The following is a 24,332-nucleotide window of genomic DNA, read 5'->3' on the forward strand; positions in this document are numbered from 1 at the left end:
AGAACCTCAAGTGTTATTTGAGCTTGGGAAAGTGAATAAGCAAATTGCATGGGTGGGGACGGGGGCACCTCTAACAATAGCGTAAAGAAGTACAGCACTTGCCCCCCCCCCCCCCCCCCCCCACACACACACACACTTGCCATCACACACCTCTCCCTGCAATATTTGCCTTTGTGCAAACTCAACCCTCGTAACCTCCAACAACCTTTCACGCTAAATTTGTGCTCGCACTTGATTCAGCAGGTTATTTACCGATCCGATTAGCTATCTTTCCAGATTTTGAACCTTTTGTGAACCTGTGTTTGGCCGTGGTGGCGCTGCCTGTGTTTATATATCAATAATGTATGTTGTTGTCAAGGATAAGAACTGAGACGGTCAGCAAAGTGTACAGATGGGAAGGTGAAGTTTCCCAACTGTCTTCTTGCGGCTCACTGTGCAGTAGTTAACAAGTGAATACACATTAACCAGTGTGATTTAATAGATGTTAAAAATCGCAATAATTTACGACAGTTTTGAAGTGGCCCGTTTATCGACACTTAGTCATGGTACAACTGCCGTACAATATAATGTGCGTACACAAGGGGGCGCTGTAGATGAGTGCTTAAAACGAATAACTAACTAACCCCTACCTAGCAAAGTTCTTAACTCCCCTGGGAATCACTCTTGAACGGCGTCTCAAAAATGCTGTCGAATTACGTGACTTTTCACCGCGTGCATCTTCATCCTCAGCACCGCTCATGGCGGAGGATGCGGTGCGTTCAAATACCTCTGTAAAACACACGACTGTAATTCTAAACTCTGTTTGTTTTTGCTTGGGATTCTGCTCACCTGTCAGCCAGGTGAGCAGCTGCCGCGGTAAAGTCACAGCCAGTGGGTGTGGTGTCGACTGAAGTCTCTTTGCACGTCTTAGTCCAAATAGGTCCGACACAAACTGGTGAGGCAGCTTTTTCCCTCTTTCTGCCGCACCGCGCAAACGCAGCAAGCGGAGCAACAAACGGGCCGCGGATTAGCGCTTATAAATAAGACGTCATTACCCAGACGCGTCACCGTTTTCAAGGTGAGTGCAGGTAGATTTGATCATTTGCCGCTTTTAGAGAGGTTAGCGCTTCCTATGATATATCATCATTATCGCATTTAATTGCGGGAATTTGTAACAATCCAAATTTGTGGTTTAAACTTGTTTCAAAAAGGCAAATGTATTAAAACGGACATTTATTTGGCTACACAGTTAAGATTTTTGAAATAGCTTTTCCGAGTTGGTGGTAAATTCTAGAATGGCCACACCTCCTCGCAACTCAACCCGCAGCAATTCATGACTCTATATTTATGTTGCATTACAATAAAACTATGCGGCAATAAAATTGCAAAGTTTTTTTTCTGACGTGTGTAATTTATATTTTATTGTAGATCTGTATTGTACATAAAAGCTCAAGCTCACCCTGCAACCATAGTATAAGCAGTACGAATGTATCGATACAAAAAAATAGTTCGAAGTGGAAAGAGTTCCAAAGCAAGTGATGACTTCCTTGCTTTTATCTACTTGAGGTTAATTTCATCAGCGTTTACACACACACTCACTCACTCACTCACATCCACAAACACACACCGCCCTGCAGGATGAACTTCAAGAACCTGAGGGAGTACCTGGCCTGGCTCTACTACCAGTACCTTCTAATCACCGGCATCTACGTGCTGGAGCCTTGGGAGAAGTCCATTTTCAACTCGGTCCTGTTCTCAGCCGTCGCCATGGTGATCTACACCTCCTACGTTTTTGTGCCTATCCACGTGCGCCTGGCGCTGGAATTCTTCTCCGGCATCTGCGGTGGCCAGCCGGAGAGCGCCATGACCCTCATGAACTAAGATGGGCCGCGTGATTAAGAATGAACTCGATTGTGTGGAAACGATTAATCGACTGCTTGATTCACTTTAGTTTGTGTGTAAAGAGCGACATGACGTCGGCAATGGGAAGCTGAACTAGCGCGGGGGAACCCTCAGAACAAACTATTCATCGGATTTATCGAGCAAAGGTAATCAAAAACCAATCTCTACCTTAATCCAAACCCGTTCTCCGAGCCAATCAAGATGAATATCACAAGGTTTCATTTTAAACACCCTCGTGTGGTATTTGATTCTCAACGGATGTTTTCACATTCTTGCTGTAAACCGTCGTCCAAGTCTTCCTCCATCCCTCCGATGTTTTAACTGCTGGTATGCTAGGAAGGTGTGCTCGTCACTGAGCACCAGCAAATATTGATTTAGCGCGCCCTCGGACTGTACGCGTGGGGTTTGGTTTTTGCTTTGATCAGGCTTTGCATGATCTGCGGCTTACTCGGCCCAAAAGAAATGTTTTTGTTGGAACATGCTGCAGATTTTAAAGGCCTGCATGAAAAGCAAATTTCACGTCACGCTATAGTAAGTCTACCAGTGGTTCTCAATTTTTTTTTTTTAGCCTAATGCAAATGACTACCACGCCAGGTGCATCTCTAAATGGCATAAGAATTAAAACTCTTTTTGAGAAAAAAAATCTATTTCATTAAAGCTATTTCTAATTAAAGAAAATAATTAAGATGTGTTTTGTCAGGATAAAAAGTCAGGAATGAAAATTTATTTAAAATAACCACATAGCTTTGCCTTAAAATGTCAGCTTAGCTTAATGCTAACAAACAATACAAAACGCCATCGACGAGCTAATAAATAGCAGTATTGTAACCCTTCAAGCGACGGATATTTGAACACAAACGGTGGCGAAACACATGTAGATGAATTATGTAACAATACTTAACCTGACTTTATACAAGGAAGTGGTTCAGAAGATTAATAATTGAATGTCATATTTATATGATTACACATAAATGACATCAGATTTGAATTGGCCTAAAGCTAAGGTCGGTTCAGCGTAATTGGGTTTTGTATCAGTTTTGTTGTTGTTTAGGGGGATGGAGGAGGCGAGGGGCACCAATCCATCACAAAATATTTTGTTGACCCCCAATTAGCAAATCTCTGCTGTAGCCAGCTGACATAGCAGTCGTGGCATTTTTCTGCTTTTTCATATGCACTTGTTGATTACATGTTATTTATATAAAGTTCTATATTTATATATATACTTATACCACTCTGGTAAATGCTTGGCTGGTTACAATGTCAATTACCACAATGTTTTATTTTTAAATATTTATCATGTTCTCCTGTGGCCATAAAACAACACCGTACAGTTTGCTACAACTTCACGTGCTTTTTTTTTTCACCCCGATCACCAAATCAAAAATAAAATCAATCAAAACTGCTATTGTATGTCTCACGCGTAGTAACTAGGCAGCTTTCACCATCGGTCTTCTTTCTTTGAGTTTTTTTTTTAACATATGATTGCTGGCACAATAGTGTTGATTCACAAAATAACAGAGGAAGTCACTAAACCGGTTTTTGACTGCTGTTGGTGAATTTAAGGGATTCACTTTCCACTCCACCACGTGATGTCTGAATGATTTCAATACTACCGACAAAGCTGCAATGGAAGACCTAAATATCAGAAGCAATATAGATGGATGTAAATCCATGAGAGGTCTTCAAATCTTGGAGAAGGTACTTTTGTCCAAAAGTAACAGTTGGAATTAATTGATCTGGCCTCCCCTTAACGATTAAACGATGGGTTCAATTAATAGCTTCTTTTTAAGATGATATGGAAGAATAACTAGCGCTTGTCCGGAACTGTCGTCTACCTTTTCACCTCATTTGGGTCAGAGGTTATCTCTGTGATGACAAGGTGGCAGGAAACAACGTGTTTTGTTCGCTTGTTGCCCGTGACCGTTGGTAACAACGACAACTGAGAGAATGGGTTGAACTCTTGGCAACTACACAAACATTGTGGACATGTGACACTCATGCAGCGACAAGTCTCACTTTAACAGGAAAGGCTATCAATATTAATATATTATCCCACCTTGGACACACATACACTCACATGAAAAACTATCACTCAAGCGTTGAGGAGGAAAAAAAGAGGGTGCACAACTGTGTGTGTGTTGTGAGGCATAGTGTTTCAGTTTGAGGCCTTTGAGCAAATACAGTTTTGTCAAGGATCAAAAAGCTTTTGTTGGATTAATAATTTCCTCCCAGTAATGTAAACATACATTTATTCCTATGTGTTGTACATGTAGACGTTTGAGACGTGGAGGATTATGATTAACATGTCTGCCTCACTGTTCAGAGGTTCTCACTCTTCAGAACAATTTTTACCAATGAATGTGTGCACATCGATAAACATTGGCCATTTAAAGAAAAAAAACCTACCTCAACCAGCACTGATGAGTTTCTCCCGATTTGATGAGGCTGATTCGGCTTTTCTTCAGTCTTCAGCAACCCCAAACGGTTTGCCCTCCTCACACCTGGAATTTCCAATCGAATTTTCGCGAACAATAATCCAAAATGAATCCAAATGAAGCCGTTTTTGACCGATTGAATTGACTAAACCCTATATAGTCAATACCTGGGGCTGATAAGGGAATGTTAAGATGTGCGCCTTTGCACTTGAAAGTACGAAAATAGGGAGATGGAGAGTTTAAAAAACACTGGTAATTTTAAGGCATTTAACATAATTCCGCCATGTTCAAGTTTACCGCGGGTTTTAAATCCTTCCTACTACAATGCATGACAGTGCACGAGTCCCTCTAGTGGCATGGAGGTAAATTACAACAATGCCAAAATAATGCAAAAAGAACAAAAATGCACATACAGGGTAGCAAGGAAGTTATATCTGTTCGTCACATCCATGCTGGGTCTTGAAATGAGAGGAGCGCTATTAAAAAAAAAAAAAAAAGAGTAAACCATCATCTCCTTTTTACACGCACTGTTGCCATCAGTCTTCTCCGTTTCCCCAAATTTCCATTTCCTTCCGTCCCTTCTGTCATGGATCCCTCTGAGCTTGTGGGGTCTTTGCCAAGCCGAGCGTATCCGCAGTTCAAACATTCGCTGGCAACGAGTGGGCCGTGGCAGAATATGAGTTGTCAACCATAACATGTTGTAATATATATACATTTTATAAACGATCACACACATAAACATAACATTGTGAGCTTTAGTGGCCTGGCCTCTGTCCCAAAACCATCTTTGCTGTGCTTTGTCCTACCTTAAGAGCATGTTAGCTGCTCAGCGGTTGGAAGAATGCCCTTCCGTATCAGGTGACCCATCGACCGAGGCCCTTTGCTCCTCGCCGAGCTCGCGAGTACTCCTGGCGGCTGCTCGTATCCCGTGTCACAAAAGCACCTTTCTGCGCAAAGAATGAGGCCACAGCACAGTGGTTCAGCTCGGGTCCGATCCGGCCTCTACCCTCGTTGGATTTCAGACCTCCCCCTTTTTCTTCAAGCGGACAGCTTCATTGGTGGGCTTGTTCTCTTTTCGCTGAGATCAGATGGACCCGGAGCACCAAGACATCGTCCAGAGAATAAATGACCATACCACTATAAGCATAACTTGGTGAGTCTTTCTTCTTATTTGTTGGTATCCTGGTTGATTTTCATTCTTGCTTATCGTTTTGGATGCTGGTTAAAACAAATATTGATGGTTAATTGAGAGACCCTTCAATACTTCTAATCCATTCTCAGATCCAACTCAACCATGAAGCTCATGTCCAGTCAGTGGACTTTTCTCACCATCATCTTGGTGACACTCACTGCGATGTTCTACTGCGAAGCCAAGACCACACCCAAACCCAAACAGCAGTATACCAAGAAGCCCCTCTCTCAGGTGCTCCCTGCCGAGCCCCAACCACCGCCCACCTATCCCAGTCAGGATTTTCCTCAGGACCACACGATGAACATGGAGCACCCCAGTGTAGGCCCTGATAACTACACCCTGGATTACAACGAGTGTTACTTCAACTTCTGTGAGTGCTGCCCTCCTGAGAGAGGACCCCAAGGACCAAAGGGAGACAATGGCCTGACAGGTAATGAAATGTTTCTCTTACCTTTTATATTTTTTTAGTTTCCTCTGCCTTTTAAACTTGAGATCTATCTAGGGCCACCGGGGGAAAGAGGCTTTACCGGATCATCTGGCTCACCTGGGCCACCGGGAACGAGTGGTCTCAAGGGGGTTAAAGGAGAGAAAGGTATTTCATTCCAATTTCTAAAATCCTTTTAGCATTTCATGCTGTGTCTAAAATTGTTTTTATTGTTTCTTTATATTCCCTAACAGCTTACTTGTTACTAGGCAGAGTTAATAGTGCTCAATGATAATTGCCCCACAAACCAATTAAAATTTTAAATGACAAAATTGGGTTGATTGGTTAGAAAATTGAATAAGACAAAGTCCCGAAACAGTCCTGAAATGGTTCAGGTCCTATTTGGAAGAATGGACTTATGGAAGTTTTGAATCTGATTAATAGACTAACGACAAATGGAGTCCCTCAAGGGTCAATTCTTGGAACCCTTATGTATTTTCTCAGATTCAGCAGAAACAGCTATGATGATCACACCGAAATACATTAGTAATTTTTGCAAATTCACAAATTCTGTTTACTAGGGGACAAGGGTGAAAGGGGAAACAATGGGCCAAGTGGATACCCAGGAGTTTCGGGAAAACCAGGGCAGAAAGGTACCAAAGTGTGACCGTCCCAAACAAGTGTCAGCTGCATACTTCTGAGCTGGATTTTGAATCAACGTTTTTACTCTGCAGGTGACATTGGCCTAAAAGGAGTGAAAGGTGAGATAGGCATGCAAGGCATTAAAGGCTATGACGGGCAAAAAGGCGAACCTGGACAGAATGGGATTGCTGGTGAGAAAGGAGAACCGGGCAAAGAAGGGCCACCTGGAGGCCCTGGATTGATTCTTGGTCCAAAAGGAGATAAGGGTGATAAAGGGGAGTGTGGCACATTTGGAGAAAGGGGGCCAAAAGGTGATCGTGGAGACACCGGCTCGCCGGGAATTCCGGGTGCGATGGGAATTCCGGGGATCAACGGCAAGCACGGTGCTCCGGGTCCCGTCGGCGTACGCGGGGATCCTGGACCTCCTGGAGCGCAAGGAGAACCTGGGGTGAGAGGGGCACAGGGTCCGCAAGGTGTTCGAGGGGTGCAGGGGCCAAAAGGGGATAGAGGTTACCACGGAATGCGAGGGGAGCGGGGGATGCGGGGCTTCAAAGGGGCAAAGGGTTCAGGCGTTCCTCAGAAACGCTCGGCCTTTAGCGTCGGCATCTCCCCGAGAAGATCCTTCCCGCCATCCGGCTTCCCCATCCGCTTTGACAAAATCTTCTACAACGAAGAGAACCACTTCAACGTCACCAGTAATAGCTTCGTGTGCATCCACGCCGGCGTGTACGTCTTCTCCTTCCACATCACCGTACGCAATCAACCCCTGCGCGCCACGCTGGTGGTGAACGGCTCGCGGCGGGTCAGGACGAGAGACTCGCTGTACGGACAGGACATCGACCAGGCGTCTACGCTGGTTGTGCTACGTTTGGCGGCGGGGGATCAGGTGTGGATGGAGACCCTCAGAGACTGGAACGGGGTGTACGCCAGCAGTGAGGACGACAGCATCTTCTCTGGATTCCTACTTTACTCGACATAATGATGAACTAGCGGCGGATTGTATATTCATGAGCGCTCTTCAAATGTGCCGTAGTGTTACAATTCATGGAGAATTGCCATATCTATGTACTATTTTGTATTATGCTTTTCAGTAAATTCATTTTTTTTATAAACTAAATAATGTGTAATTCTTGTTGCTGTTCAAATAATTTTAAGCCATACACAAATGTGTACATATTAGCGTGATTTATTACATGGATTCATTTGTGATAAGTGATTCATTTGATTCACAAATGCAAACATGTTATTTATTTCATTGATTCTTTTGTGATAAGTGATTCATTTGATTCACAAATGTGGACATGTTATTTCATTGATTCATTTGTGATAAGTGATTCATTTAATTCACAAATGTGGACATGTGATTGAATTCATTGATTCATTTGTGATTCATTTCCTTGAATCCTGTCCTTATCACTCTTCAAACGCTTCGGCTTCACTCCACTTACACAGACCAAGCTGGCGTACCTTGACCTTGCATCTGTACAGACCCGGTCTCCGTTTGACCAAATCAAAGTTCTCGGACATAGCCGTCCCCAAACGTCTGTCATCCAGGTAGAAGAAGTAGTGAATGGGAGGCGCCGGAGCGCGGGCGTTGTACTGGACATGGCAAATGAGCTTCATCATACTCGCCGAGAGCGGGACGTTTTCTGTGACCACTTCGAGCACAGGCTGAGTCAGAACCTCTGAGAGAGAGCAGAACATTGATGTATAATAAATACTGTGTCTGTTAAGACCCATGATTTAACAGAAGCAGTACATGAACTCACCTGAGACATTAACTTGAATATCATTTGAAATCACTGAATGAGTTCGTCTGCTGTCATCCCAAGACGCCCTGCAGGTATACAGTCCTTGATCCTCCGTGCTGAGGAGGGGCAAGCTCAATTTTGGATTGAAGCCACTCTCCCTCAGGACTTCCACGCCATCTTTATACAAAACCACCTCATGGACTCGGGGGCGGCCGCGGACGCGACAGGTTACATTTAAGGTCTCTCCGACCAAGGCCGGATGTTGCGGGACCTGGAGGATGGCCCAACCTCCTGAAAAGAAGAGCACAGAAAAAGATGGAGACAATTGCAACAAAGAATCACATTAAATAAAAATATACCTTACCGTCCACATTTATTTCCACAGGTGGGCTTTTACGGGTATAAATGTTTCCCACGGCCGAGTCCCTGACTCCTCGGCACTGAAACGCACCGCTGTCGCTATGGAAGCCTTGCAGAGTCAACATTTCCGTGTGGTGCTCAAGCTGCTTAGATCCCTTGAACCACAAATAATTCCATATCGACTTGCTGCCATCAGGAATGCTGCATCTAAGCTGGACATGTTCACCAAGGAACACCCGAGAGTGTCCTGACACCAACTCTGCTCGGGCTTCGTAGGAGATCTCTATACAGGAAAAGGAAAAAAAAAAAAGTGAAAAATTTGCGATGACCACGATTATGTTCAACGACAATTCAAGTGTCTTACCGATGGGGACTACAAATTGTGGTAGTGTGGAAAGAACTGAAATAGAAAATACATTTGAGCATGAGATAAAAAATACATATTAAAAAATGACCATGTATAGTAAGGCTTTTTTTTTTTAATTAAAAACTGACCATGAAAAAAAGTTAAGCTTTTTTTGTAAAAAAAAAAAAAAAAAAAAAAAAAAGAGATGAATAGTGGAAAAACAGACCATATATACTAAGAAATATTGCCATGTACAAAAAAACTTTAATATACATAGTAATTTTTTTTTTCATTTAAAAAAAAGCCTCGCTATACCTCACTTAATTATACATGGTCATTTTTTTTTTTTTAATCAAATATACGTGGTCCACACACACACACACGTATTTGGTTGACACTTACCAAGGAAAGATATTGTTGCTATCATCGTGACTATTTTTTCGGTTCTTGATGGGCGCCAACCTTTATTCCCAAAAATAAGGAAGTGAAAAAGTAAAAAAAAACCTTAACATGTAACGCAGGAACCCTCCTATAATTTCTTTTATTCTCCATGAACTGTGATTTAGGGAAGCGAAACACATTGGAAATTTGTGCCTGTACTTTACATAAATGGTATGTGTTGCGCTAAGTAGAAAGTGTGTTGCTACTGGGACTCATTTGGCGCTTACATCATCAAAAAAACAAAACTGCAATAAACAAACGCCTGAATTGAGAAATCACATTTCCTAAAAATAGCGTGAGATTTGAAACTAATGTTTCATGACATTTACCAATGACTTGTTTTAGATTTCCTAGTATAATAGATAAGTATAGAAAGTTTGACCCCCCTCTTCTATCTGACGTTGCACAATTGCAGCGACTCGTGTGAAAGTACAGCGTAAGCAGAGTTGACAGGCGTTCTGCTCTCAGCTTTTATTAGTCATCATCGCTTAACACACACACACATGCTCACACACAATTTTTCCCAATAAGTTATTAAATAAGGACAGTATTGACTCCTATATGAAACGGTAACAAACCTATGAGGATGTTTTAAACCTCTCCGCACACTCACTTGGCCACCCCATTAAATAGAATTCACATTTACAAAAATATAATACTCCACTAAACATAATACACAGTAATGACTAAGATGATCAAAAGTGAGCATGATCATATTTGTAAAGGCCATCTTTAGATTCAGTTCTGATAATGAACCTCAAAAGATTGTGCGAGTGTACTTAATGTTGTGGCCAGTGTGTGAAACGCTCTTCCAACTTCTGGAGTGCTACTCTAAGAAATTAAGTTTTAAAGCCTCATCTCAAAACAAAACAAAACAAAACACCAGATAGCTACAAAAGAGCTATAAGAAATTGATTAAAATCTAAATATTATACACACAATGTCCGAACGGATGCCGCTGCTACAGGGCACACCTGAAAACAGTGTCTGCACTATCCTTAATGAAATAATGTTTAAAATCATTAAAGTGCTTCGAAAAGAGCAACTCTGATCTCAGAACGAATAATAGGTGTGACCTCATCATGATGGATTACTCATACCGTGCAGTCGAAGGTGTTTCAGGCCTTTCAATTTGAATGAATGGAAGGAAGGAAGGATGGATGGGAAGTTCCTCGTGCATCAACCGGCAAACACTTGCGGCGTCAGCGGCGGTGGCAGGTGCTCATTCTCAACGTTATCAGAGTCGATAGCCGAAGCGGCCGCTGGCGCGCCCGTCGCCGCGCCGCCGCCGGGAGGGCTCCGCGCCTCAAAAGTGTCCAGGACGCTCTGCACGTTCTGCTCCACTTCGTCCGTCCAGTCGATGAGGTCGCTCTCCAGCTGCCGCGCCCGCTCCATGACGAGCTCTTGCCGCTCGCCGAGGCCCGTCAGTAGGTCCAGGCGCTTGTGCACCTGGATGAACGCGGCGCCGCCCGCCTGGGGCCGGTTGGGGGACCCCCCGGACATGTAACGGTCAAACTCCTCAGAGGTCAGGTTGAGCGACTTGCCGTCCAGTTTCTCAATGAAGGTCAAGGCGCAGCACTGAGAGGAGAATGGGCACAAGCTTGCTTAGAGACCTTGTTCGATTCCAAATTGTCCAAACCTCGTTTTTCAAGATTTCTTGACTCTGCCAAACTGCTGCTTGGTGTGAAATGAGTTGACTTAATTGCCCTAATACAACGCTCATGTCTTACATGCTGTTTGTAAGTCAAAGCAGAAAAAAAATCCCGTGTCACTTATGTATCAATCCGAATTAAAGAGGTCTACACTGCCTCCTAGTGGACATGTTGCAGTAGTGCAACATTTTGTGTTTTGTTTCCTTTAGATACAACCGGTAAATTTGAGTTTTGGGAGAAAAAAAAAAAAGTTAACTTCCACTATGGGGCAATTAGGAAGTCCACTCAAAAGTCCATCCGTGTCAAAAAATGTATCATTTCTAAATGCAGTCGCTTTATGTTTGCGTGAATAAACGAATGGCGTTCCTCACCAGATTAGTAAAGTAGTAGCCATCCTCTCCGGTCATGAGCCTGCTGGGGTTGCAGAAGCGAGTGATGTACTGAATGTTGGACTGAAGGCGCGGTGGGTTGGCCTTCAGCACGATGTAGATGAGCGTGGGCAAGAAGTCGTCCGCCGACGCCGCCTCCTTCTTGCTGATGCGGATGGCGTTGAAGATGTGCTTGCTGCAGCGCGTGATGCACGCCAGCTTGTCCTTGGGCACTCGCTTGGAATCGATTTCGATCACGTCTGGCGAGAGGCGGAGTCTTACATCGGTGCCGTCGGAAACCCAAGATGCTGTTATCTGTGAGGCTCACCCGTGATGGCTTTAACCACGCTGTCGGAAGCCTCTGGGATCTCCTCGTCGACGGGAACACCCAGCATCTCAATGGTGACCCAGTGCAAGGCTCTGTGAATAACAAGTGGAAAACATGAGGATGGTGACCCCAAGTGGACGAAAAGAATATCGCGCCAATGTCACAAATGTAAAAATGGGTCTTGTTGTTAATTGAATACTTGGCTCGCCAATGCGATAATCAGTAAAATACGTAATTTATCGAGGACGCCATTTTGGAATTACGACCGCATCCTTGGTCTACAAACCTGATCCTATTCTGTACTGCCAGGTCTTTCTTCTCATCGTCAGACGTTTCCGGACAAAACACTTCCTTGTACAAACGCGTCGTGATATATCTCTCCACTTGGTCCATGATGCCCTCGATGTACTCGGACGAGCCTGAGAGCAAAAAAAAAGAAGAGCAACATGAGAAGAGCACAAAAAAGCAACACAAGCATTTTCCTACCTTTGAATTGAGTGTGAAGGCGTTCCGAGAGAGACTGGTAGAAGTCCTGAACGCATTCGGACATGTCCTCAGCACCCATGTCCTAATACAAGGGGGAACAATACGGCAAATGACTCTTAGGATGTTCCGCCAAGCCTCGCAGACTTTACAGTTACAGGGAGCTCACCCGCTTGTAGGCCATGCTCTCCGTGAAGGCTCGACACTGTTTAAAGATCTGCTGGCCGTATTTCAGAGGCTTGAGGAAATCGATGAACTCCCTCGTCGCGCGGTCGGTGTCCGCCGAGGAGGGTCGGCTCGATGCGGGGAAGGAGCTCGGGCTGGACTGAGCATCCAAAGAGGTGGTGGCATCTAGCGGGGGGAAGTGTTTTATGGATTTATCTCACCTTTGAGCTTGTTGTGTGAAAAAGCTAATATTTCCTTCCAGTCAATCCTTTTCATATCGTGCCAAATGAAAACTAAAGCTGTGGCAAAGCACTTTACTTAGGGAGCAGGTTTAGAACGGCTCTTCTCACACACATCAAGAGATGGACTGAATCTAGACTTGAGCGTATGGTTTACTGCTCACCACTCCCCTCTCTGCTCAGATGACAAGAAGCGGGGAAAAAAAGCCGCTGGCCTTCCATCATTAACTTCAAAGTGCTGGCCTATCACAGACTCTGAAAGCAGCCAATCATATTGTGCCCTGCTTGGCCGTCCCCTTCAAAAAACAAGTGTGTTACCAGTGACGGGCAGTTTGAGCGGTTAGTGACATCTTTTGACTTTTCATAGCAGCGGTACGGGCTGATCTGTCAAAAGGCCTTACCTTTTTTGGGTGGTATTTTGATGGAGGGCGTGAAAAACTTGGCGACGGGGTTGACCTTGCTGGGCTTTTCCTTGGTCTTCCGTTCGTCAAACTTGTTGAAAGGTGTGACAGCAGGCTGCGGCTGGGCCTTCTGATATCTGCTCGCATAGGCTTCCTCTTCCTCTCTCTGCAACCTGCGGTGGATGAGACAAGACAAAAGCGCCCGGCCGGGGATGTGGATGAGCAGGAATGACAACGAAAGAGTCTTGGGAGGGGGGGGGGGGGAGTCTCCACGGTAACAAATACAATGCGTCTTGTCAGCCCTATCAAAGTGACTTAATAGTTTATAAACTAACAACAAAGCCACTCTGGGCCTTTAGGTGCCTCTATTGCCATTAAAGGACTGAACGTTCTAGTAATAACAGTGATTCGACTCGAGAAGAATGTTATTGGCCTCTCTTTCGATTCAATGTCAGGACTGCCGCTATTCCATCTGTCCATGAACTGTTTAAGCCTACTCCAAGAAACATCTTCCGAAACAACCAAAACAGTTCGGCTACAATCGATTACTTTTCCTGAGAATGAACTAGCAGGTAGGATGAGAATATTACTAGCACATAAGGAGTCCCTAAACCAATATTGTCTCAATAGAGCGAAGACGTTGCCGACAAACCTCTCAGCGAGAGCACAGTCTTCCTGGATCTGTTTTTGCTTATCCCGCTGGTTTTCCTCTCGCCAGCACTTGGAGCACAAGCCCTGCCAAGCTGCGTTGCCATAAAAATCACATCCTTTGGTACAAAGCAGCTGTGATTGGTCGAGATGGATCCGACGACGTTCAGGCCTCTGAGCCATCATCCTTCAAAGAAGACTGCCCGAGGAACAAAACAACGAAGAACACAATGTTAATTCAAACATAAACCGCGTAACGCGTAGCTGAAATAACTTTCGAATCATCTCGCTGATGACTAACGTCCGCGCTTTGTCACGTTAACATTGAAACCGACAAACCCTCATCGTGTCGGCTAAGTATTCGGAGTCATTCGTTATTGTTGTGGAAATGTGTTTATCCAGACTGTAAAATGTTTGCTTCACCCGGAGGACGATCGTGTAACTGACTAATGTCAGGCTAGCTACGGAAGCTAATTACGAAGCTAGCCCTTGACAACGAGCAACAATGTCATCATGAAGATGACGTGTGTTTTCTGTCAACGTACATTATCATTCGCAGGACGGGCAAAGCTGTCACGCTACGTCGCTCCTGCTCCGGGATGTTGTAATGTGGAGTGTCTGCATTACGAATAGCTCCGTCATACGGAAAGAGTCGGCCATTTTGTCTTTAAGACGATGCGATTCTTCTTCGTTCTTCTCATTACTCGTAATGATTAAATGCAACAGTGTAGCGCCACCGGGTGGACCGACAGTGCAACCGTTTTAGAACGCTTCAGCATACTGTAATTCTTTTATCAAAACATCTTTTGAGCTTCAAGTCATGTTAAAGTGGTGTTTTCCTCTACTGAACTCATCTTGGAGCATTCCTGCGCAATCCTCTCGAAGCAACCGGAAAAGTGCTTATATAGTGAAAGACCATTTACCATTCACTGCTATTCCCTTTTATACTATACTCCAAAAAATCCTAACCTTAACTATTGTTGACTAAATGTGTACGTATTTTTGAGTGTCCTCTGTATTGCTGTTACAATAAATTAAAAAAAACTTTAGAATGTTTTGTAGTTTTTACCCCCACCCCCACCGCCAACCCACGCAGTCTCTTATAAGAGTGTAATAACACGCTCACGCACATCGGAAGGTAAAGACTCGTTCAGCACAGCAGGGGCAAAGACAACAGAACAAACTCTAACGCTCACCTTTTCTTTCAAGCACTACTTCGCCTCGAGAGACACTATAGATGGCTGGTGAGCTTTTAATTTTTTTTCCATCTTTTCGTAATTCTTTCCAGAACTATTTTTTTCTTTACTTTCACTTTTGCAAAACTTCCGTTCGGGCGTCGGCCAGACGGAAAAATAGAATAAACAAGAAAGTAGAGTAGCTCATCGATTTTGTCGAGGACAGTGAAGTCGATTAATTTGCATTCAACTTTCATTTGAGTAAAAGCAGAGCGCGCTTAACATGTTGGCGTGGGCTTACGGGATGAGGTTATTACAAATCATTAATAAACGGCATTGAGGGTGCGAACTGTTGTTTATGATTAGTGAATATCGTGTTGCAACTATGCTGTAACCGAACATTTTTGTTCTAAAACCAACTTTTCTAAAAGCAACTTGACGTACTTGAAATATAGTTTGCATTTGATTTTTGCCACACTAACTTTTATGAGGTATGATTGGGGTCAAAGGTTTTGTTCTTGAAAAAACAAAACTCGTACTTGAAAAAATAAAACTTTAATCTAAAAATGAGGTGCTGATCACTTGTCAAATAAAACAATGTATTCAAAGTAAAAATATTTAAAAGTTTGTTTTCTGTAGCCTTGTAGCCACAAGTGGTTTCAATTTGGTTTGTTCTTTAGTTCTTTTGTGCAAATAAAACTACATTGCCCTCTGTGATACTGTTTTGTGCTCATTACAGAAGAACTAAAGCGCGTGAGAACGCCGTTTATTGAAAACGTGACCTTGCCAGTAATCAAACAACTTCTAAACGACCTTTTGGATGATAAAGTCTTGAATGACGGAGAGCAGGAGAATATCTTGGATGTGGTTGACGGCAGAGCAGACAAAGCTGGTGTCCTCATTGACTCAGTGAGGAAAAAAGGTGCTAAAGCAAGCATGATTTTCATAACTTCCCTTAAAAAGAGGGACCCAATGCTCTTCGAAGAATTGAAACTCCCCGCCGAGCCTCCCCATGGTGAGATGACGAGTTTCACAGCATGTCCTCAATATAAAAAGACAAGTTGCATTGACTTGCATGTTTTGTTGTCTCCAGCTACCCCCGAGGCGGATTGTCAGTGGTCAACCAAACTCATCCCTTGCAAAAGGTCCTTTTGGGATTCCAAAAAGAATGACTCAGAGGTATTTTCTCCACACTAATGGGATGTACACTTTCATAGAGAAATGTTGTCATTAAGAGTCATGCTTTTTGAACTAAGAATTTAAGGATGCCTGTTTCCTTGGCAACATCATTTACTAGGATATTTTATTATTATTTTTTTTTTAACATCCCACATAGCAAACCAGAATCTTTATCAGCGTTTTCGGAGGAAATTTCATTTTGTAAAATAAAAAATAATGTTTTTGTTATGCAGACCATTTGTGGTATGCTTCCACATGCTAACTTGTTCAAATTTGCATATTATTTTAGATCTATCCTGTGACTAAAGAGTCCGCACGGAGTCGTGTGGCTCTGCTTATCACCAATATCAAATTTAAGGACAAGAGTCTTGACAGAGCTGGAGCTGAGGTAGATGAGCGGAACATGTCCAGGCTGTTGGACGCTTTAGGATATGAGGTGGTTAAACACACCAACCTCACAGGACAGGTAACAAACACTTTTTTTTGAAAGCTTCCAAATAAATTCAGAGTTTCTTACCAACCAGCGTTGGTTCTGGCAGGAAATGGACAAGGCCGTCTTGGACTTCTCCAAACATTCCAAACTCAAAGACACAGACAGCGTGTTTGTGGTCATCATGTCTCACGGGAAACTGGGATTGATCCTCGGCGTCAACTGGAACGAGACCCAAACGGTGGATGAAGAGGATGTGTTTCCCATCGATAACATTTACACATATCTGAACTCAGCCAACTGCAAGGCGCTGATCGACAAACCCAAGATCATCATCATCCAAGCCTGTCGAGGAAGTGAGTGAACGCAACGGCGCTCAGATTGAAGACACATTTTGGAATGTCGTCACCCGGACCATGTTGTCTGTTTCAGACGAGGAAGGGGCGGTGCCCGTGAGCGATGATGCGGGTCCGCTCTGGTCTGATGCTGCCGGTGGCTGGCAATTTGTCCACAAAGAGAAAGATTTCGGCGCTCTTCTCTCTAGCACACCTGGTCAGTGCATCTCCGCCTACCTTTCTTGTCCATTGAGGAAGGCCATTAAGTCACAAGGATAAAGCATTTTGAATCGAAGCTGAACTGTATTAGAGGAAACAAGATTGTGACTATTTGGCCCGCCTTTCTCGAATCATTTGCTAGTCAACAAACTTTTTTTTTCCCACCTCCTCAGATACCAAGTCATACCGAAACCCAGAGACAGGCTCTTTGCTAATTCAGTATTTTGTTGAAGTTGTAAACACCTGCGCTTGTGAGAAACACCTTGAGGAACTTTTCAGGATGGTAAGTTTTACACAACGCTCGTCTAAATGTCCAGGATATGGAGTGGTGACTGATGTCTTTTTTTTTTTTCGGGCTCTACCTTTAATCTCATGATGTTGTGTTTCAACCCCTTAGATCATGCGACGCTTTGAAAGATTGCCGTATGTGACACTAAAACAGATGCCAACTAAAGACAGAGGGACTTTGCCAAGGCTCTTCTACCTCTTTCCTGGCATTTGACACCACATTTTGGAGGAACATATGTCTGATTGCAAAAGTAAAATTAACAATTTTATATGTGGCTAGGAAGGAAATAGGAAATTGTAATAAAAAAAAACTGACTTGAAGTCGAAAAAGGATTTTTCTTGTCTGTGTGAAAGTTTCTGTGCATTGGGCTATAATTTGCTACATTAATAATAACTTACAGATAATGAGTTAGAATGTTAAAATGTGATAGGTTTGGCTGGCGACTCGTGTGCCAACACCAATCTGCCTATGGAGTATCGCAAATGATGGGCAGAGAGAAACACAAGCAGTCTTCTTCCTTTTCCAGACAAGCTTTACTTGAAAAACAAGAATTGGAAAAACAAAACCATGTCATCACGACACAACACAAAGGCAGCAGGTCGAGGAGGCAACATGGTAACACGGTTGCTGACTTTTTTTTTTTTTTTTACTTCATGCTGACATCTTCAAGTGCGAACCAACATAACGGACGTTTAAAGCTTGAGGGTTATCAAAAGACACACTCACACACAAGAAATTGGGTCATCAAACATCTTGACCAGGGCGGACATGTTTTTTTGTTTTTTGAACATACTGGCAGTGTTAAGACGCTTCCACAGCACAAAACAAGATGACAAGCAATCCTTTCATCCCTTGCACTCAACATGTCTTGACAAAACAACACGGCGCTATTTCCACATGCGCTCAGATACTCAGCACTTGAGCAAACACGGTCTAAGATCGTCAAAACAAGGGGAAGTTGAAAATAAAGCGCAGGAGCATTCATGCCTCTCAGATCTTTTTGCAAGACAGTTTTACACCAAACTTAACCATGCAGGATTTTTGTCGTCGTTGTTTTGCAAGGGAGGTAGAGGAAGTTCAAAGGGGGGTTCGGGCCACCCAGAAAAGTAAAGAAAGAAAAACTTGAAGGTAAAAATTATGACCGTCAATTATGACCACATGAGAATAAAGTAATGTATCTATGAGAAAGTCAGACATGATCATAGAGTATTAATGTGAAGAGAATCAAGTTGTAGTTTGGAAAACAAAAAGATTCAAATACTTAGTGTGAATTTATATTGTAGAGATTAAAGTTGTATATTTTCAATATTTAAATATTTTTTTGAGACTAATATATTGGTGGGGAACTGATTAGCACGTCCGCTTCACAGTACAGATGTGTGGGGTGAAATTAGTGCCATTTTGTAAAAAAATCAAAATGGCGTTGTTTACATTTGGCGCAGTGCATTGTTGGAAGCGTGACGTCACCGCTCGAAACGCTACACTCCTTTGGAGACGTTGGATAGAAAGTAAAAGAAAAACTGTCAATAAATGTGGCTTTAAGGGGGGGAAAAGTACTTTAGATTTGCCCACACACAAAACAGACAAGTTAGTATTATTGTCAAACTTGGAATGTATAGAGTGGTACATTTTGTAACTTTTTCCACAGCAAGAATTCGCTTGGAGGGGGGGGGGGGGCTATCATATCGTTGACAACACTCAAAAGATTTGGAGCACCACATATTTTGAAATTTTACAAAATAGAAACTGATGCCAAAACATGTCGTGTCAGAGAAGTGGCACGCCGTGTGCCGACATTGCGTAATACGTTTGCATTCATAGCAAATGAGAACGTGTGCGTGTGTGTGCGTGTGTTTTTGCCGTGCGTGTGTTTGCAGATGTTTAGGCCAGCGTGCCTCCCACTGCAGACGCAATGATGATTCCCAGAATCACACAGCATATAATAATCATTATTTTCTTCTAATTGACCAAGAAAAGAAGACAAAAGGAGAGCATCAGTCATCCGGGGCAGCGAGTAGGGAGCAAATAAAAACATGTTAGAAAATTTAATAAGCAAACACAAGTGCTAGTCTACTGCGCAGATGCAAAAGTATTGGGACTTCGATTCACTTCATATGTTGTCCATGACTATTATCCCACCAGACTGTGTGTGGGCTGCCCCCTAGTGGTCAAAATGTGGAAAGGTTTTGCACAAATGTTAATCTTGATGAAGCAGCGTCCCAATACGTTTGCTCATACCATCAATTAAAAGTACAAGACAAAAAAAAATCTGCGATTATTTGCACGTATTGCTGGAGTGTTTACAGTATAAAATCCATGCAAAGAGTTTTCCACATAAAAAATGTGTTCTCTAGAAAGTTTGGTCATGCAACATGCAAAAGCTCTGCAGGAGTCATGCGTGTTACAGGTTTGTTGTAGGCATGCGAAACACGCAGTGGGAATTGTGTTATCTTTTAAATGTTGCTTAACATTTAAGGCTAATTAATTGTGCAAGCAGAATCCATTTGAAGTTTGGGTACAATAAAAAGGGCCCTCGTTACGTTGGTCACATGAGCTGGAATGTTGCACAAGTGTCTTCTCGTGTCCTAACTGAGGCCAACCGCCAGAGCAATTATGAGGACGCTCAAGCAAGCAGCGATACAGCCTCCTATTAGGAGGAGCTTCTGTGTTGGGGAAGAATAGGGCGGGGCAGACAGGAGGGGAAACGGCATGTCAGCAATGTTTCAGAGCAAATATAGTGAGGTCAAATGGTGGGGCCACCTTGCAAATTAGCAGCTGGATAATTGTTTTTGGTTTTTTTGACCCAAGATGAGGGCAAATATAATTAAAAGGAATTTGCACCTGTAAAAAGGAGGGAGTTTTTTGTTTTTTAACAAACCACAGCACCCGAGGGAAAACAACCAATCAGAGAGCATTCTCAGGCACCTTCCTGTGTTGAGTTTGTAAGTCCTCCCCCGCGTTTGTATTTCAGACAAGTCCACGTGGGTCCCTAATGACGTGTCCGACGGGTGTAAAACTGCCATAGCTCGACACAGATGCTCAACATGCAGAGCGGGAACTACGGCGTGCCGCGCATGCACACGTCACATCACACGACAACAACCACGCACGCCACATAATCGTCACGTCGGCCGGGCGCTCGCCACTCACTCTCCGGGCTTTACTCTGGTATTTAACCGCCTTCTTTGTGTCGGAAACGGCCCTTTCCACATAGTCTACCGAGTGCTCCACATTGTATTCAATGCGGTCTATCATCTCTCCCTGGCAGAAGGTCGGCAAGGGAGGAAAGAGGGGAGCGGATGTGTGCAGAATGGGGGAGGAGAGAGGGAAGAAAAGGGAAAGTTAGTTTCTGGATGTGGGGATTTTTCTCACCCGCCTGCTGGTCTTTTTAAACTTCTTGCATTTGGGGATGGTGTCTTTTGCTTGCTCCACGTAGTTGTGTGCCTCCCACACACTGCGCTCAATGTTGTTCACCAGCTCGCCCTGCGCGACAAAAACAGCCGTAAATAACAGAGTACAATAACTTAGAGACACTGTGAAGAAAAAAAAAAAAGTTTCCATTCTGAGAGCTTCCCTTATATTTTGTGTATCGAATGTGTATCGTTGTAACAAATAAGCGTCATCAATACGTTCACAAATACAAAGCGACAATACTGCTATTAAATTATTCCAAGCATGAATAAACATTTGCGCGATTTATGCCAATGATGTGAAGACAAAGTGAAGGGGAAAAAAAACAAAAAGGGATAGAAACAGACAATGTTTCCAGTAAAGGGAGGGAGAAAACTATTGTGAGGATTATAGTATAAAAGGAATAGCAGTGAATGGTAAATGGTCTTTCATTATATAAGCACTTTTCCGGTTGGACTGTTGATTAGAGAGGATTGCGCAGGAATGCTCCAAGATGAGTTCAGTAGAGGAAAACACCACGTTAACATGACTTGAAGCTCAAACTTATGAACTAACCTTCCTGTCATGAAATGCTCGCCCCACCCACACGCACACGCAGTCTCTGATAAGACTGTAATATCACTTTCACGCACATTGGAAGATAAAGACTCGTTCAGCACAGCAGGGGCAAAGACAACAGAACAAACTCTTGCTAACTCTCACCTTTTCTTTCAAGCACTACTTCACCTCGAGAGACACTATAGATGGCTGGTGAGCTTTTAATTTTTTTTTCATCTTTTCGTAATTCTTTCCAGAACTATTTTTTTTTACTTTCACTTTTGCAAAACTTCGTTCGGGCGTCGGCCAGACGGAAAAATAGAATAAACAAGAAAGTAGAGTAGCTCTTCGATTTTGTCGAGGATAGTGAAGTCGATTAATTTGCATTCAACTTTCATTTGAGTAAAAGCAGAGCGGTGCGAACTGTTGTTTATGATTAGTGAACATCGTGTTGCAACTATGCTGTAACCGAACATTTTTGTTCTAAAACCAACTTTTCTAAAAGCAACTTGACGTACTTGAAATATAGTTTGCATTTGGTTTTTTGCCACACTAACTTTTATGAGGTAGATTGGGGTCAAAGGTTTTGTTCTTGAAAAAACAAAACTCGTACTTGAAAAAATAAAACTTTAATCTAAAAATAAAGGTGCTGATCATTTGTCAAATAAAACAATGTATTCAAAGTAAAAATATTTAAAAGTTTGTTTTCTGTAGCCTTGTAGCCACAAGTGGTTTCAATTTGGTTTGTTCTTTAGTTCTTTTGTGCAAATAAAACTACATTGCCCTCTGTGATACTGTTTTGTGCTTCTTACAGAAGAACTAAAGGGCGTGAGAACGCCGTTTATTGAAAACGTGACCTTGCCAGTAATCAAACAACTTCTAAACGACCTTTTGGATGATAAAGTCTTGAATGACGGAGAGCAGGAGAATATCTTGGATGTGGTTGACGGCAGAGCAGACAAAGCTGGTGTCCTCATTGACTCAGTGAGGAAAAAAGGTGATAAGGCAAGCTGGATTTTCATAACTTCCATTAAAAAGAGGGACCCAATGCTCTTCGAAGAATTGAAACTCCCCGCCGAGCCTCCCCATGGTGAGATGACGAGTTTCACAGCATGTCCTCAATATAAAAAGACAAGTTGCATTGACTTTTAATTTTTTTTCCATCTTTTCTTCATCAAACGTTGCGTGTTTTGTTGTCTCCAGCTACCCCCGAGGCGGATTGTCAGAGGTCAACCGAACTCATCCCTTGCAAAAGGTCCTTTTGGGATTCCAAAAAGAATAACTCAGAGGTATTTTCTCCACACTAATGGAATGTACACTTTCATAGAGAAATTTTGTCATTAAGAGTCATGCTTTTTGAACTAAGAATTTAAGGATGCCTGTTTCCTTGGCAACATCATTTACTAGGATATTTTATTGATTTTTTTTTTTTTTTTTTAACACCCCACATAGCAAACCAGAATCTTTATCAGCGTTTTCGGAGGAAATTTCATTTTGTAAAATAAAAAATAAGGTTTTTGTTATGCAGACCATTTGTGGTATGCTTCCACATGCTAACTTGTTCAAATTTGCATATTATTTTAGATCTATCCTGTGACTAAAGAGTCCGTACGGAGTCGTGTGGCTCTGCTTATCACCAATATCAAATTTAAGGACAAGAGTCTTGACAGAGATGGAGCTGAGGTAGATGAGGAGAACATGTGCGGGCTGTTGCAAGCTTTAGGATATGAGGTGGTTAAACACACCAACCTCACAGGACAGGTAACAAACACTTTTTTTGAAAGTTTCCAAAAACATTCAGAGTTTCTTACCAACCAGCGTTGGTTCTGGCAGGAAATGGACAAGGCCGTCTTGGACTTCTCCAAACATTCCAAACTCAAAGACACAGACAGCGTGTTTGTGGTCATCATGTCTCACGGGGAACTGGGATTGATCCGCGGCGTCAACTGGAACAAGACCCAAACGGCGGCTGAAGCGGATGTGTTTCCCATCAATAACATTTACACACATCTGAACTCAGCCAACTGCAAGGCGCTGATCGACAAACCCAAGATCATCATCATCCAAGCCTGTCGAGAAAGTGAGTGAACGCAACGGCGCTCAGATTGAAGACACATTTTGGAATGTCGTCACCCGGACCATGTTGTCTGTTTCAGACGAGGAAGGGGCGGTGCCCGTGAGCGATGATGCGGGTCCGCTCTGGTCTGATGCTGGTGGTGCCTGTCAATTTGTCCACAAAGAGAAAGATTTCGGCGCTCTTCTCTCTTGGACGCCTGGTCAGTGCATCTCCGCCTACCTTTCTTGTCCATGCGACTTGATTGAGGAAGGCCATTAAGTCACAAGGATAAAACATTTTGAATCGAAGCTGAACTGTATTGGAGGAAACGAGATTGTGACTTTTTGGCCCGCCTTTCTCGAATCATTTGCTAGTCAAAAAAACTTTTTTTTTTTCCCACCTCCTCAGATACCAAGTCATACCGAAACACAGAGACAGGCTCTTTGCTAATTCAGTATTTTGTTGAAGTTGTAAACACCTGCGCTTGTGAGAAAGACCTTGAGGAACTTTTCAGGATGGTAAGTTTTACACAACGCTCGTCTAAATGTCCAGGATATGGAGTGGTGACGGATGTCTTTTTTTTTTCGGGCTCTACCTTTAATCTCATGATGTTGTGTTTCAACCCCTTAGATCATGCGACGCTTTGAAAGATTGCCGTATGTGACACAAAAAGAGATGCCAACTAAAGACAGATGGACTTTGCCAAGGCTCTTCTACTTCTTTCCTGGCATTTGACATCACATTTCGGAGGAACATATTATGTCTGATTGCGGAAGTAGAATTAACAATTTTATATGTAGCTAGGAAGGAAATAGGAAGTTGTAATAAAAAAAAACTGACTTGAAGTCGAAAAATGATTTTTTTTTGTCTGTGTGAAAGCTTCTGTGCATTGGGCTATAATTTGCTACATTAATAATAACTTACAGATAATGAGTTAGAATGTTA

The 24,332-nt window shown here is 43.0% G+C and overlaps 7 protein-coding genes across 8 annotated transcripts in view; 4 read left to right on the forward strand and 3 right to left on the reverse strand.

Annotated features, from left to right (window-relative positions):
- Positions 1-863: 863 nt before the first annotated feature.
- On the forward strand, positions 864-3,284 carry sptssb (serine palmitoyltransferase, small subunit B). The gene is made up of 2 exons (XM_088381838.1): positions 864-1,057; positions 1,617-3,284. Exon 2 carries the CDS (start codon positions 1,618-1,620, stop codon positions 1,858-1,860), a length of 243 nt encoding a protein of 80 aa, XP_088237964.1. The 5' UTR covers positions 864-1,057; position 1,617; the 3' UTR covers positions 1,861-3,284.
- Positions 3,285-5,101: 1,817 nt separating this feature from the next.
- Positions 5,102-7,569, forward strand: otol1b (otolin 1b). The gene is made up of 5 exons (XM_088381128.1): positions 5,102-5,469; positions 5,598-5,938; positions 6,011-6,100; positions 6,514-6,585; positions 6,667-7,569. The coding sequence occupies exons 2-5, from the start codon at positions 5,611-5,613 to the stop codon at positions 7,551-7,553; spliced, it is 1,377 nt and encodes a 458-aa protein (XP_088237254.1). The 5' UTR covers positions 5,102-5,469; positions 5,598-5,610; the 3' UTR covers positions 7,554-7,569.
- A 171-nt stretch (positions 7,570-7,740) lies between these two features.
- Positions 7,741-9,776, reverse strand: LOC148395687 (high affinity immunoglobulin gamma Fc receptor I-like). The gene is made up of 5 exons (XM_088381697.1): positions 9,434-9,776; positions 9,050-9,085; positions 8,690-8,968; positions 8,344-8,616; positions 7,741-8,259 (listed from the first exon to the last, which is right to left on the reverse strand). Exons 1-5 carry the CDS (start codon positions 9,456-9,458, stop codon positions 7,988-7,990), a joined length of 885 nt encoding a protein of 294 aa, XP_088237823.1. The 5' UTR covers positions 9,459-9,776; the 3' UTR covers positions 7,741-7,987.
- Positions 9,777-9,918: 142 nt separating this feature from the next.
- On the reverse strand, positions 9,919-14,465 carry LOC148395688 (rab5 GDP/GTP exchange factor-like). The gene is made up of 9 exons (XM_088381686.1): positions 14,302-14,465; positions 13,761-13,955; positions 13,109-13,281; positions 12,473-12,654; positions 12,307-12,388; positions 12,107-12,239; positions 11,821-11,912; positions 11,496-11,752; positions 9,919-11,050 (listed from the first exon to the last, which is right to left on the reverse strand). The coding sequence occupies exons 2-9, from the start codon at positions 13,940-13,942 to the stop codon at positions 10,652-10,654; spliced, it is 1,500 nt and encodes a 499-aa protein (XP_088237812.1). The 5' UTR covers positions 13,943-13,955; positions 14,302-14,465; the 3' UTR covers positions 9,919-10,651.
- A 377-nt stretch (positions 14,466-14,842) lies between these two features.
- LOC148395689 (caspase a-like) lies at positions 14,843-17,715 on the forward strand. Its single transcript, XM_088381688.1, has 8 exons — positions 14,843-15,000; positions 15,671-15,946; positions 16,025-16,110; positions 16,400-16,576; positions 16,650-16,896; positions 16,973-17,092; positions 17,268-17,377; positions 17,492-17,715. Exons 1-8 carry the CDS (start codon positions 14,994-14,996, stop codon positions 17,594-17,596), a joined length of 1,128 nt encoding a protein of 375 aa, XP_088237814.1. The 5' UTR covers positions 14,843-14,993; the 3' UTR covers positions 17,597-17,715.
- stx1a (syntaxin 1A (brain)) overlaps positions 17,657-24,332 on the reverse strand; it is a 32,203-nt gene continuing 25,527 nt past the window's right edge. Inside the window, exons 8-9 of one of the 2 annotated variants that reach the window (XM_088381695.1) lie at positions 20,756-20,866; positions 17,657-20,046 (exon numbers count right to left, since the gene is read on the reverse strand). In XM_088381695.1, the coding sequence (XP_088237821.1) occupies positions 19,969-20,046; positions 20,756-20,866 (189 nt within the window). In that variant the 3' untranslated portion in view covers positions 17,657-19,968. The remainder of the gene's footprint in view (positions 20,047-20,755; positions 20,867-24,332) is intronic. The other variant, XM_088381691.1, reaches the window with a different exon arrangement.
- On the forward strand, positions 20,709-24,232 carry LOC148395691 (caspase a-like). Its single transcript, XM_088381689.1, has 8 exons — positions 20,709-21,544; positions 22,146-22,421; positions 22,535-22,620; positions 22,916-23,092; positions 23,165-23,411; positions 23,488-23,607; positions 23,796-23,905; positions 24,018-24,232. The coding sequence occupies exons 1-8, from the start codon at positions 21,538-21,540 to the stop codon at positions 24,120-24,122; spliced, it is 1,128 nt and encodes a 375-aa protein (XP_088237815.1). The 5' UTR covers positions 20,709-21,537; the 3' UTR covers positions 24,123-24,232.

Source organism: Syngnathus floridae, chromosome 7 (genome assembly GCF_059516105.1).
Source record: "Syngnathus floridae isolate MCC-2025c chromosome 7, RoL_Sflo_1.0, whole genome shotgun sequence".
Taxonomy (NCBI): Eukaryota; Metazoa; Chordata; class Actinopteri; order Syngnathiformes; family Syngnathidae; genus Syngnathus; species Syngnathus floridae.